Source organism: Sabethes cyaneus, chromosome 2 (genome assembly GCF_943734655.1).
Source record: "Sabethes cyaneus chromosome 2, idSabCyanKW18_F2, whole genome shotgun sequence".
Lineage (NCBI taxonomy): Eukaryota > Metazoa > Arthropoda > Insecta > Diptera > Culicidae > Sabethes > Sabethes cyaneus.
This window is the reverse complement of record NC_071354.1, coordinates 144,125,759-144,137,805: the sequence shown is the minus strand read 5'-3', so window position 1 is coordinate 144,137,805 and position 12,047 is coordinate 144,125,759. Positions and strand designations below refer to the sequence as shown.

The window sequence follows — 12,047 nt, the reverse complement described above, 5'->3', positions numbered from 1 at the left end:
TAGTAGTAGTAGTAGTAGTAGTAGTAGTAGTAGTAGTAGTAGTAGTAGTAGTAGTAGTAGTAGTAGTAGTAGTAGTAGTAGTAGTAGTAGTAGTAGTAGTAGTAGTAGTAGTAGTAGTAGTAGTAGTAGTAGTAGTAGTAGTAGTAGTAGTAGTAGTAGTAGTAGTAGTAGTAGTAGTAGTAGTAGTAGTAGTAGTAGTAGTAGTAGTAGTAGTAGTAGTAGTAGTAGTAGTAGTAGTAGTAGTAGTAGTAGTAGTAGTAGTAGTAGTAGTAGTAGTAGTAGTAGTAGTAGTAGTAGTAGTAGTAGTAGTAGTAGTAGTAGTAGTAGTAGTAGTAGTAGTAGTAGTAGTAGTAGTAGTAGTAGTAGTAGTAGTAGTAGTAGTAGTAGTAGTAGTAGTAGTAGTAGTAGTAGTAGTAGTAGTAATAGTAGTAGTAGTAGTGGTAGTAGTGGTAGTAGTAGTAGTAGTAGTAGTAGGAGAAGCTCCAAAGGAGGTAGTAGATCCAAATTTGATTATCATATGCGTTTCACACTAATGCTGTTACAGAAGGGCCGAGAGGGATTGGACGGACCCACAAGCAGAGGTACTTGTGCGCATTCCAGGGTTATAAGAGTCGCCTTGCAACATTAAGATCCTTTCATGTAATAATCAATTTCGCTATACCAACTTTAACTCACGTGATGATTTGTTTGTGAGAATTGAGAACTGTCAAATTTGCTTCAGACCTTAAGGATTCAGGTTGGCAATCCACTCCATCATCCAGCCTTCCACATATATGATATCAATAATAATACTATATAAGTTGCCACAGGAATGCACCTCACACCCATTAAAGACATCCCTATCTACACCGGTGGAACATCGATCACAGAACAAACAATTCAAGTTCCACTTCTGACTCGTCAGCTATAGATTTCCGGCCACCAACTAACAGTGGATTGAACCATCTCATAGATTACCGAGTAAGCAGGCACGAAGCATTCGAATCACCAAGAGCCAGCAGTATCAAACCAACCAGCGACCACAGCGGAAACCATTGAATCGATAAACCAAAACACCATCATCATCGATTCGAGTACACCGGATGACACATTGCAATATCAGTATTTTCGAGTGTGCTGCTGCCGATAGCACCGAGGAACGTAGTCCATCGATTGGATCTGAGTCAGCGGAACGTCACAGCCATACACCTTGTTAGGGACCTCAGTGTAGGTTAAGCTAGTAGAATAAAGTCAGTCTAATTTTGATTTCAGTAAAAGGTAGTCGATCTTTTTTAAAACGTGGTTGAAGAAACTCTCGAGTTAATTCGTATTGCCACAAATTAAACTGTGTTGTACATAAATCGTGAATCTCGGATGTCCTTTGTCACAATCTCGAGTTTTGCAAGTTTCTGGGGGAGTTCATGGGAGTTTTAATATACAAATTTTCCTCACAGTAAAGTAGAAAACAGCTCCCCCCATTGCTTAGCCTGATAAAATAAAGCGTATAGCATTTAAATATTCGCCAACATTACAAACCATTTCGCCGAATATCATTTTGCGGAACACCAATTCTCGGTTGACCATAACGCCCAAGTAGCACCCAATAGGTCTATTTAGTTGAAGCAACCGAATTACAACTGAAATTAGTCATATATCGGTTATCAAAACAACTTTATAACAACCGTGCTAGTTGGGCGCGGAATATAGAGTTTCGCAGAATACCATTTCGCGAAAAACCTTACGCTAGATGTACCAAAAAAAATCTTTTCGTAGAAAGTACCAGTAATAGAGGTCAGTAGATCTAGGCAAATAGAAAAACCTATATAGAGGTGATCTCTACGGGAGGCTGACCTGCCCCCCCCCCCCACCCCACCCCGCAGTGACCGCCGCTTCTGATGGCATGTCGCCGGCAACACTCGCGGCCTGTGTCCGTCTCGCCCTGAATCATCTAATGTTACTATTGATAGTTTCTGGTGGTCTTATTATTGATTAATGTTATATGAAAGAGTCTAAAATTTCTCGAGTTCGATTAGTTTTTAGGTTACGCAAAAATTTCTGTTTTATTTTTATGAGTGTCCTTATCCCCCTGCCACAGGGGTGAGGGGTCTCAAACCATCATTAAAAAAAATCCTGCCTCCAAAACCCCCCACATGCCAAATATGGTTCCATTTGATTAAATAGTTCTCGAGTTAAGAGTAAATTTGTATTTCATTTGTATGGAAGCCCCCCCCCCTCTTAAAAGGGAGAGGGGTCATTATTCCCCTCCTAAAGAGGGGAGGGGTCTCAATTCACCATAGAAAAAAAATTGCCTCCAAAAACACCCACATGTCAAATTTTGTTCCATTTGCTTGATTAGTTCTCGAGTTATGCAGAAATTTGCGTTTCATTTGTATGGGAGCCCCCCCCTTTTTGTGGGGGGAGAGGTTTTTAACCATCATAAGAACCTTTCCTGGCACCAAAGACCCCTACATGCAAATTTTCACTCCGATCGGTTCAGTAGTTTTCTATTCTATAACGAACATAAGGACATACAGACAGACAGACAGACAGACAGACAGACAGACAGACAGACAGACAGACAGACAGACAGACAGACAGACAGACAGACAGACAGACAGACAGACAGACAGACAGACAGACAGACAGACAGACAGACAGACAGACAGACAGACAGACAGACAGACAGACAGACAGACAGACAGACAGACAGACAGACAGACAGACAGACAGACAGACAGACAGACAGACAGACAGACAGACAGACAGACAGACAGACAGACAGACAGACAGACAGACAGACAGACAGACAGACAGACAGACAGACAGACAGACAGACAGACAGACAGACAGACAGACAGACAGACAGACAGACAGACAGACAGACAGACAGACAGACAGACAGACAGACAGACAGACAGACAGACAGACAGACAGACAGACAGACAGACAGACAGACAGACAGACAGACAGACAGACAGACAGACAGACAGACAGACAGACAGACAGACAGACAGACAGACAGACAGACAGACAGACAGACAGACAGACAGACAGACAGACAGACAGACAGACAGACAGACAGACAGACAGACAGACAGACAGACAGACAGACAGACAGACAGACAGACAGACAGACAGACAGACAGACAGACAGACAGACAGACAGACAGACAGACAGACAGACAGACAGACAGACAGACAGACAGACAGACAGACAGACAGACAGACAGACAGACAGACAGACAGACAGACAGACAGACAGACAGACAGACAGACAGACAGACAGACAGACAGACAGACAGACAGACAGACAGACAGACAGACAGACAGACAGACAGACAGACAGACAGACAGACAGACAGACAGACAGACAGACAGACAGACAGACAGACAGACAGACAGACAGACAGACAGACAGACAGACAGACAGACAGACAGACAGACAGACAGACAGACAGACAGACAGACAGACAGACAGACAGACAGACAGACAGACAGACAGACAGACAGACAGACAGACAGACAGACAGACAGACAGACAGACAGACAGACAGACAGACAGACAGACAGACAGACAGATAGACAGACAGACAGACAGACAGACAGACAGACAGACAGACAGACAGATAGACAGACAGACAGACAGACAGACAGACAGACAGACAGACAGACAGACAGACAGACAGACAGACAGACAGACAGACAGACAGACAGACAGACAGACAGACAGACAGACAGACAGACAGACAGACAGACAGACAGACAGACAGACAGACAGACAGACAGACAGACAGACAGACAGACAGACAGACAGACAGACAGACAGACAGACAGACAGACAGACAGACAGACAGACAGACAGACAGACAGACAGACAGACAGACAGACAGACAGACAGACAGACAGACAGACAGACAGACAGACAGACAGACAGACAGACAGACAGACAGACAGACAGACAGACAGACAGACAGACAGACAGACAGACAGACAGACAGACAGACAGACAGACAGACAGACAGACAGACAGACAGACAGACAGACAGACAGACAGACAGACAGACAGACAGACAGACAGACAGACAGACAGACAGACAGACAGACAGACAGACAGACAGACAGACAGACAGACAGACAGACAGACAGACAGACAGACAGACAGACAGACAGACAGACAGACAGACAGACAGACAGACAGACAGACAGACAGACAGACAGACAGACAGACAGACAGACAGACAGACAGACAGACAGACAGACAGACAGACAGACAGACAGACAGACAGACAGACAGACAGACAGACAGACAGACAGACAGACAGACAGACAGACAGACAGACAGACAGACAGACAGACAGACAGACAGACAGACAGACAGACAGACAGACAGACAGACAGACAGACAGACAGACAGACAGACAGACAGACAGACAGACAGACAGACAGACAGACAGACAGACAGACAGACAGACAGACAGACAGACAGACAGACAGACAGACAGACAGACAGACAGACAGACAGACAGACAGACAGACAGACAGACAGACAGACAGACAGACAGACAGACAGACAGACAGACAGACAGACAGACAGACAGACAGACAGACAGACAGACAGACAGACAGACAGACAGACAGACAGACAGACAGACAGACAGACAGACAGACAGACAGACAGACAGACAGACAGACAGACAGACAGACAGACAGACAGACAGACAGACAGACAGACAGACAGACAGACAGACAGACAGACAGACAGACAGACAGACAGACAGACAGACAGACAGACAGACAGACAGACAGACAGACAGACAGACAGACAGACAGACAGACAGACAGACAGACAGACAGACAGACAGACAGACAGACAGACAGACAGACAGACAGACAGACAGACAGACAGACAGACAGACAGACAGACAGACAGACAGACAGACAGACAGACAGACAGACAGACAGACAGACAGACAGACAGACAGACAGACAGACAGACAGACAGACAGACAGACAGACAGACAGACAGACAGACAGACAGACAGACAGACAGACAGACAGACAGACAGACAGACAGACAGACAGACAGACAGACAGACAGACAGACAGACAGACAGACAGACAGACAGACAGACAGACAGACAGACAGACAGACAGACAGACAGACAGACAGACAGACAGACAGACAGACAGACAGACAGACAGACAGACAGACAGACAGACAGACAGACAGACAGACAGACAGACAGACAGACAGACAGACAGACAGACAGACAGACAGACAGACAGACAGACAGACAGACAGACAGACAGACAGACAGACAGACAGACAGACAGACAGACAGACAGACAGACAGACAGACAGACAGACAGACAGACAGACAGACAGACAGACAGACAGACAGACAGACAGACAGACAGACAGACAGACAGACAGACAGACAGACAGACAGACAGACAGACAGACAGACAGACAGACAGACAGACAGACAGACAGACAGACAGACAGACAGACAGACAGACAGACAGACAGACAGACAGACAGACAGACAGACAGACAGACAGACAGACAGACAGACAGACAGACAGACAGACAGACAGACAGACAGACAGACAGACAGACAGACAGACAGACAGACAGACAGACAGACAGACAGACAGACAGACAGACAGACAGACAGACAGACAGACAGACAGACAGACAGACAGACAGACAGACAGACAGACAGACAGACAGACAGACAGACAGACAGACAGACAGACAGACAGACAGACAGACAGACAGACAGACAGACAGACAGACAGACAGACAGACAGACAGACAGACAGACAGACAGACAGACAGACAACAACCAGTTTTCAAAAAATTGTAAAATTTCAGTGGCGCGTTGATTTTTTCAACCTATTATATCAATATGCACGATAAAATATTATGCGCACATGCTGCAAATGAGCTAAGACTGCTAAAAATGCATTATTTATTCTGTGAGATATTTTATTTTGATCGCTATAAACCAAGTCGTTCAGAATGATCGGTCAGTAAAACTTAAACTTTTCTGCTCACTGATATATTTTCAAGTTGACGAACCTGGCAAACTGATATTTAGCTTTTGTCAGAGCGAAGAGCATAAATCTTAAATTATGGCGGTGGCTGTCAAGCTGTGAAAGCTTAATCGGTTTTATTGCTGCATTCAGCAGAACGTGATACGACTACTTGAGTTTATAACCTGATTCTTGTAGAGGTTATGAAAATATTCTGAAGAGTGGGTCACTTGGTCAGAAAGTGGTTTTATAGCGGTCTTCAGAAAGTTCTGGTAGAACCCGTAGTTTCATTAGCGGTTTTATGAAATTGGTCATGAAAACCACTATACGAACATAATAAAACTTGAAATTGTTACTTGGATAGTTTCGCAGTGACAACAGTTTGATTCTGGCGCTAGTGTACATTAAATCATTCATATAGACTAGCACCATAAGCAAGTGGTTTTCACTCAAAAACTAACTATTTCAACATGATAGAAGAGTTCCAAGCGCATCTGCCTCGCATATTTGCAGTAGCGTAAATGGAGCACCTCATTTTTTAGCCTGAAATTAAAAACAAAATGATGCCAATTGCTAGTGAATGAAAATTAATTTATATTTTCAGAGGAGAATTTTTGTTTTCCTCTGTGGTAAAAAGAAGTAGAATTGTTCTGTGATACTGTATTAACCGCTGTTTAATTTCTAGAATAAGTAAACGTGAATATAATTATATGTTTTGCAAACCATCATCGATAGCGTATACACGTAAGCGATTGCTTCTACTTTTTCGGCCAAATTACGTGCTAGTGGAGAAACAGTGGTTTTGATGTTTATTGAATAGAAATTATCAAATTACCTACATTTTTATGAAAATAGTTTTAACACATTAAAGTCTATGAGTGCTACATTTGTTTCAGTATTGTTAAATACCGGCAAAGTTTTTATTTGGGAATAACTTTCGAAGTATACCGTTTAGGTCCAAGTGTAAGTAGCCAAAACTTGTATAGTGGTGAGTACTTTTGATTTATGATTGTGAGAAAAAATATAAACTAAATGAATCTGTAGAATGAACCGAAAATAGGAGCGTTGCAAGTTACCCAGTAAACGGGGTTACTTGCAACACTTTTCTGATTTTGCGTTTCTTATGATTTTATATCTGATTTCAAACCGCGAATGACTATTTTTAGATATTTTGAATGTATTTGTAGTAAAACAAGAGATACTGGAGGCGTTTGTTGTTTCCCAATTTCGTTTATCGCTTTTTTAAAGATATTCGGTTAAAATGCAGCATGTCGGCGAACTCCAAGTTGCCGTTTCAAGGCAGGTGGAATTTTTCACAATTTTAATTTTGCAGATGGTGGTAGACAAAATAACATCGTTCAGATGCAAACTTACTTTGTACATACTGTCTAATACGATAATTTTCCTTTTTACAAGTGCTGTAAGCCGCGCCATATTGGAAGTAACAATACGAATTCATTGTTTCTTCTCCAAGTTCAAAATATAAACAAAGCTCAAAGTTGCTATTTGTTAGCTTATATGATGCACTTATTGTGTACAGGAACCAAACAATAAAAATAATTCAATGTCAATGAACTGATGCAACTTTGCACATCCATTTTTCCTACTCTGAAAGTGAAATTACTTTCCTATCGTATAAAAACAAGCAAAACTATGATGTAATGGATTAAACTTAACTATACAATAGGTAAACGTCCCTTCTTTAAAATGGCACTGGATACAAATGGTTATGTTAACAAACAATAAGCTGTCAAAAGCGCGATGCGCCGAAGTGTTACAAGTAACCCCGGTGTTGCAAGTATCCCCAGATGACGGTACTGAAAATACTTGAATGTTAAGAAAAGTGACAAACCTCAACAAGCTTTACAGAATGTGAATAGAAAAACGCTTGAATCAAAAGACTCCTATTTCTAAAAAGCGTCAAATCTGTTGTCAAAATGATCATTTTTGCTGTTTTCTGTTTAAATTGTAGTGCGTAAAACCTCATGGGATTCTGAAACGGTGCAACTTGTGGGTATTATCTGCGAAATAAATTCTTTCTTCAAACCAATAGAGGTCGTTTTGAGTATCACAAGTAAAACAAATGCAGATTTTCTACTAAATCATTATATTACAATTAATATCATCATCAGCGTTCAGCTCTGTACAAATCGTTCTTCCGTTCGCTTTCATCATGGTCAATACAAACATCTAATTGAATGTACATATGAGTATTGGAATTGTGAAGTCGCATTTTTTTTGTCTTCATTTGTATGCCGTCGAAGATCGGCCAGTCCGTAAAGAAATCATAGAAAAAAATATAGAACTAGATTCCATAAGCCCCCGCCTTTCGTTCTCACTGGCTGCAATACAATGCGTAGACGTAGACTCCCTGTCAACTGGGTGGAAGGGAAGTTCGTTTCCGCTGGTGCCTACGCAACCGGCGCCTAGGTGTATGGAATCACTTGACTAAAATCTATTTCGAGATTGTGTTAATAAAAAAACAATCACGTTTCAGAACCGGTGGCAGCGCTAGAGTCGTCTTCTCATTTATATACAGATATGCAATTCTAAGCTGTGAGTATTTCCTCTCGTCCACTGTGAGCCGCCACTATCTGGTTTGGTGAAATCTGTAGCAGCAGCCATTCAAGCCGAGAGAAACTTTTCGAGCGAAGAATAGGGAAGGTTGAAATAAATAATGGTTGGCAGTACTTCGGGGGTAGAGAGATGGGATCATTCGGGTTGGATATGGTGGTTTTTTAGTGGTAGTACGATCCGTAGGCAGCTGGGGCATACGCGTGTCCAGCGTAGACGGCTGGGGCTCCATGGGCAGCATAGACGGCTGGAGCTCCATGGGCAGCGTAGACGGCCGGAGCATGGGCAGCGTACACCGATGGGCCATGAGCGTAGGCTACCGGGGCGGCAGCGACAGTCTTAACTACCGTGGGAGCGGCGTAGGTCTTCAGAACTGGAGCTGGAGCGGCGACAACAGCTGGGGCAGCATAGGTTTTCACGACTGGGGCGGCGTGGGCAACGACGGCTGGGGCAGCATGGGCAACGGCGACTGGAGCGTGAACCTTCAAATGAGATGCGTTAGTTAGATATAGAGCGTGTGATATTCAGTAGGGGTTGGGGCTCTTACAGATGGGCCAGACTTGCTGACGACGGCGTTGAATCCGTTGACGTCATCGGCGGTGTAGTCGACGGTGCGCACGGAACCATCGGGTTCGACCAGCGAGTACTGTCCCTTGACAACGTCTCCATCACGGCTCTCGACCTGGGATTTCACGTCACCGGTCAGACCATCATGGACACCGTAGTTGAAGGAGTACTGTGGGTGAGCCTGCGAAAGCGGGAAGCAAAAGAGGAAAACAGAAACTGTGAAAATTGAACGCTGCTGAACGTAATTTATTGCATTCCACTGCGTGAGGTAGCGTCGAACTTGACCTTTACATTTTTTTATGTGCCAGTCGCCGAACGAGGGGTGTGATATAGGTTGCGCTATTCGATAGTTTCCTGCAATCATTTTTATTTTTTTCAGAAACGAACAAAAAAGTTGGTTTGTTTATTAGACCCCTCAGCAATTTGGAGCGGTGCCAGCCACCCTTCCGCTGCAAAACAGTAGTTTCTACCGAACAACAAATACCCAGCTAACACATACGTTTAAAATCGAACGGTTTATTAGCAGCAAGTAATTACGTGATCAAGTTTAATTGTTTGGGGAATCGAAACGGTTACCGCGGCAAAGTGGTGCTTGATTATAGTTACGATGCTGAGGCTTTAACGAATGCTTCGTACATGCTTGCCATTTATTTTGGCGCCGCATGACAAGCCAAAATTATGAGCGACATTTTTTAAGGGGATGTTTCTGTTTGTTTGGAAATTTGGAAACTTTTTGCTTCATTTCAATTATAATTTTCAATTGTTTTAAAAGCGAAGTTTATCGAACAAAAAACAAAAGGCAAATTTGGTCAAAATATAGCGTCAAACGATGAATGAGTAAAATTTGACTGATTTTTGAAAGTTGGCTAAGGTCAACACATGGAAAATTGAATGCTTAATTCAAAGCTGGGTTCGTCGCTTTAATCCGTTTACAGTCTCCTGCGAACTGAACTAACGGAAATCCTTATGAAGTATTTTCTTTACTCTCTACTGGTAGTGCTAATCCTGTGCTTAAATTTGCATGCATTAAGTTCATCGCTAAACTACTAAGACGTGGGAAAAAATGTAAATTAAGACATGCCTCCTCATGTGTCATGACAGGTTTTATCGTAAAGCACCGGCGCGACTGTCGCCCGTTCGCTAATGGAATCGATGAAAGCGCGGGTTACTACTAAATAGAGTGGCGAAGTGCAACAGCATAGACAGGCTTGGTTCGCGACAAGCGGCGCAGCGAATGGTGCTAATTAGAGCCAAATACAGTTGCAGCCGGCTGCATTAAAGGTGTTTTAAAATGAATGTTTATTCTCAATGTGAAGATCAATTGGCGAAGGTCGCTGCGTCCACGCGTAAAATGCGATCATGGCTGAGTGCAGTCAGTTACATCTCACTTCGATCTCAAATCCTTGAGGGAGGGTTTGAAATAAGTGCATAACTTAACCGGTAACAACGTGGTTAGGATTGGAATTTATAATTTTGATGATCATAAGCAACCAGTGCTTCCTTGTTTGGTTTGGAATGAGACTGGTGATTTACTATTCGTTTCTTAGTTGGAGCACAACGATGATAATGTATTCTGTCACAGCGAAAATATTGGAATTTCACCATAGATTGGAGAGTCTACAGATTAATTTGATCATTACCAATGTCATCCAACAATACTATACCAACTTTAACCAACAGGTTAATAGGTTCAAAATTTAGTATTATTTCTCGGTACGTTTGAGCAAAAATTTAGGCATTCATATTTTAAATGCTTGAAAAGGAATAGAATGATCAAAATTTAATTCTTTTTAACGAACTGAAGCTTTTTAATAAAATTTACTTGCATCACTAGCTACGCTTCCTCTTTTCGCTTTAGATGTTTTTGAAACAGAACTAGTTTGCAACAATACTTACATAACTACCTTTTAAACCGACCGGTTTCGGGAAATATGTTTCCCATCAACGGGGTGATGTCCATGGGATGGGATGTTGATGGGAAACATATTTCCCGAAACCGGTCGGTTTAAAAGGTAAACTATCCGTTTGTAAGAACTATTAGTGTTATGTCCCGTTCACTAAATATTGAGTTATCGGTTCTTACGTTGGCATAAAAATAGTTTTTGTAGTGAAAATACTTACATAGTAATCTCCCTTGTATTCAGCGGCATAAGGAACCAGACCAGCAGCGGCAACTCCGAGGACGGCTAGGCACACGACAGACTGTAGTGAAAACAAAACGAACACAAATTTAAATTACTCAATCACTCTTATCACTGCAAGGTTTGGCGGTAATCGAAACATCAGAGTTCGAAATCACTCGTTATTCAAACTACTGTTGTCACACTTAAAAATTGGTTACACCATATTAACAGTTAACACCGTTGAACGATCCGAACGCTGATAACGTTTCGATTAAAGCAATCCCCACTAAACCGGAAAACTCAATGGTTCAATCCTCCTCTACCGGGACACTCACTTTGATGAAGGCCATTTTAGTGCGAATGGTGTTCTAAATATTAGAATCGGCTCTAACGTTTTGCAACAAATTCTGAACTGCGAATGATATCCGTCCACTGGTGGCTGACAGTTTTTATACCCAACTCCACCCTGCGGGTTGACCGTACTAAGATTCTCGATTCTCGATTGCAGGCAGGCAGGTAGGTAGATCTGAATCTGACGCGGATACTCTCGGCCGGCGCTGAACCGATTTTCCGCAGCTCTCTTCTATTGGCGATGACTGCTATAGGTTTCTACCGTATGTTTACTATGTGTAGTATTCCACACCCCCGCCCAGCATCATACACTCATACCAGAGCGTCAACGACAAGCTCAGCTCTGCTCTTCGCAGACAACGACGACGGCCTGGCCAGGTGGGTTGCACCCTTCTCCTTTTTCCAACGAACGAG

General features: G+C 42.9%; 1 protein-coding gene across 1 annotated transcript; it reads right to left on the bottom strand.

Moving 5' to 3' along the window:
* Positions 1-8,157: 8,157 nt before the first annotated feature.
* On the bottom strand, positions 8,158-11,685 carry LOC128738308 (larval cuticle protein A2B-like). Its single transcript, XM_053833344.1, has 4 exons — positions 11,618-11,685; positions 11,281-11,361; positions 9,140-9,340; positions 8,158-9,074 (listed from the first exon to the last, which is right to left on the bottom strand). The coding sequence occupies exons 1-4, from the start codon at positions 11,630-11,632 to the stop codon at positions 8,757-8,759; spliced, it is 615 nt and encodes a 204-aa protein (XP_053689319.1). The 5' UTR covers positions 11,633-11,685; the 3' UTR covers positions 8,158-8,756.
* Positions 11,686-12,047: the final 362 nt, after the last annotated feature.

Bases quoted from the DNA above. Each gene is read 5' to 3' on its own strand.
- LOC128738308 (XM_053833344.1), bottom strand. The intron at 9,341-11,280 runs GTAAGTATTTTC...CCGCTTTCGCAG, and splicing joins AATACAAGGGAGATTACTAT to GCTCACCCACAGTACTCCTT. The intron at 9,075-9,139 runs GTAAGAGCCCCA...TCTCATTTGAAG, and splicing joins TCAGCAAGTCTGGCCCATCT to GTTCACGCTCCAGTCGCCGT.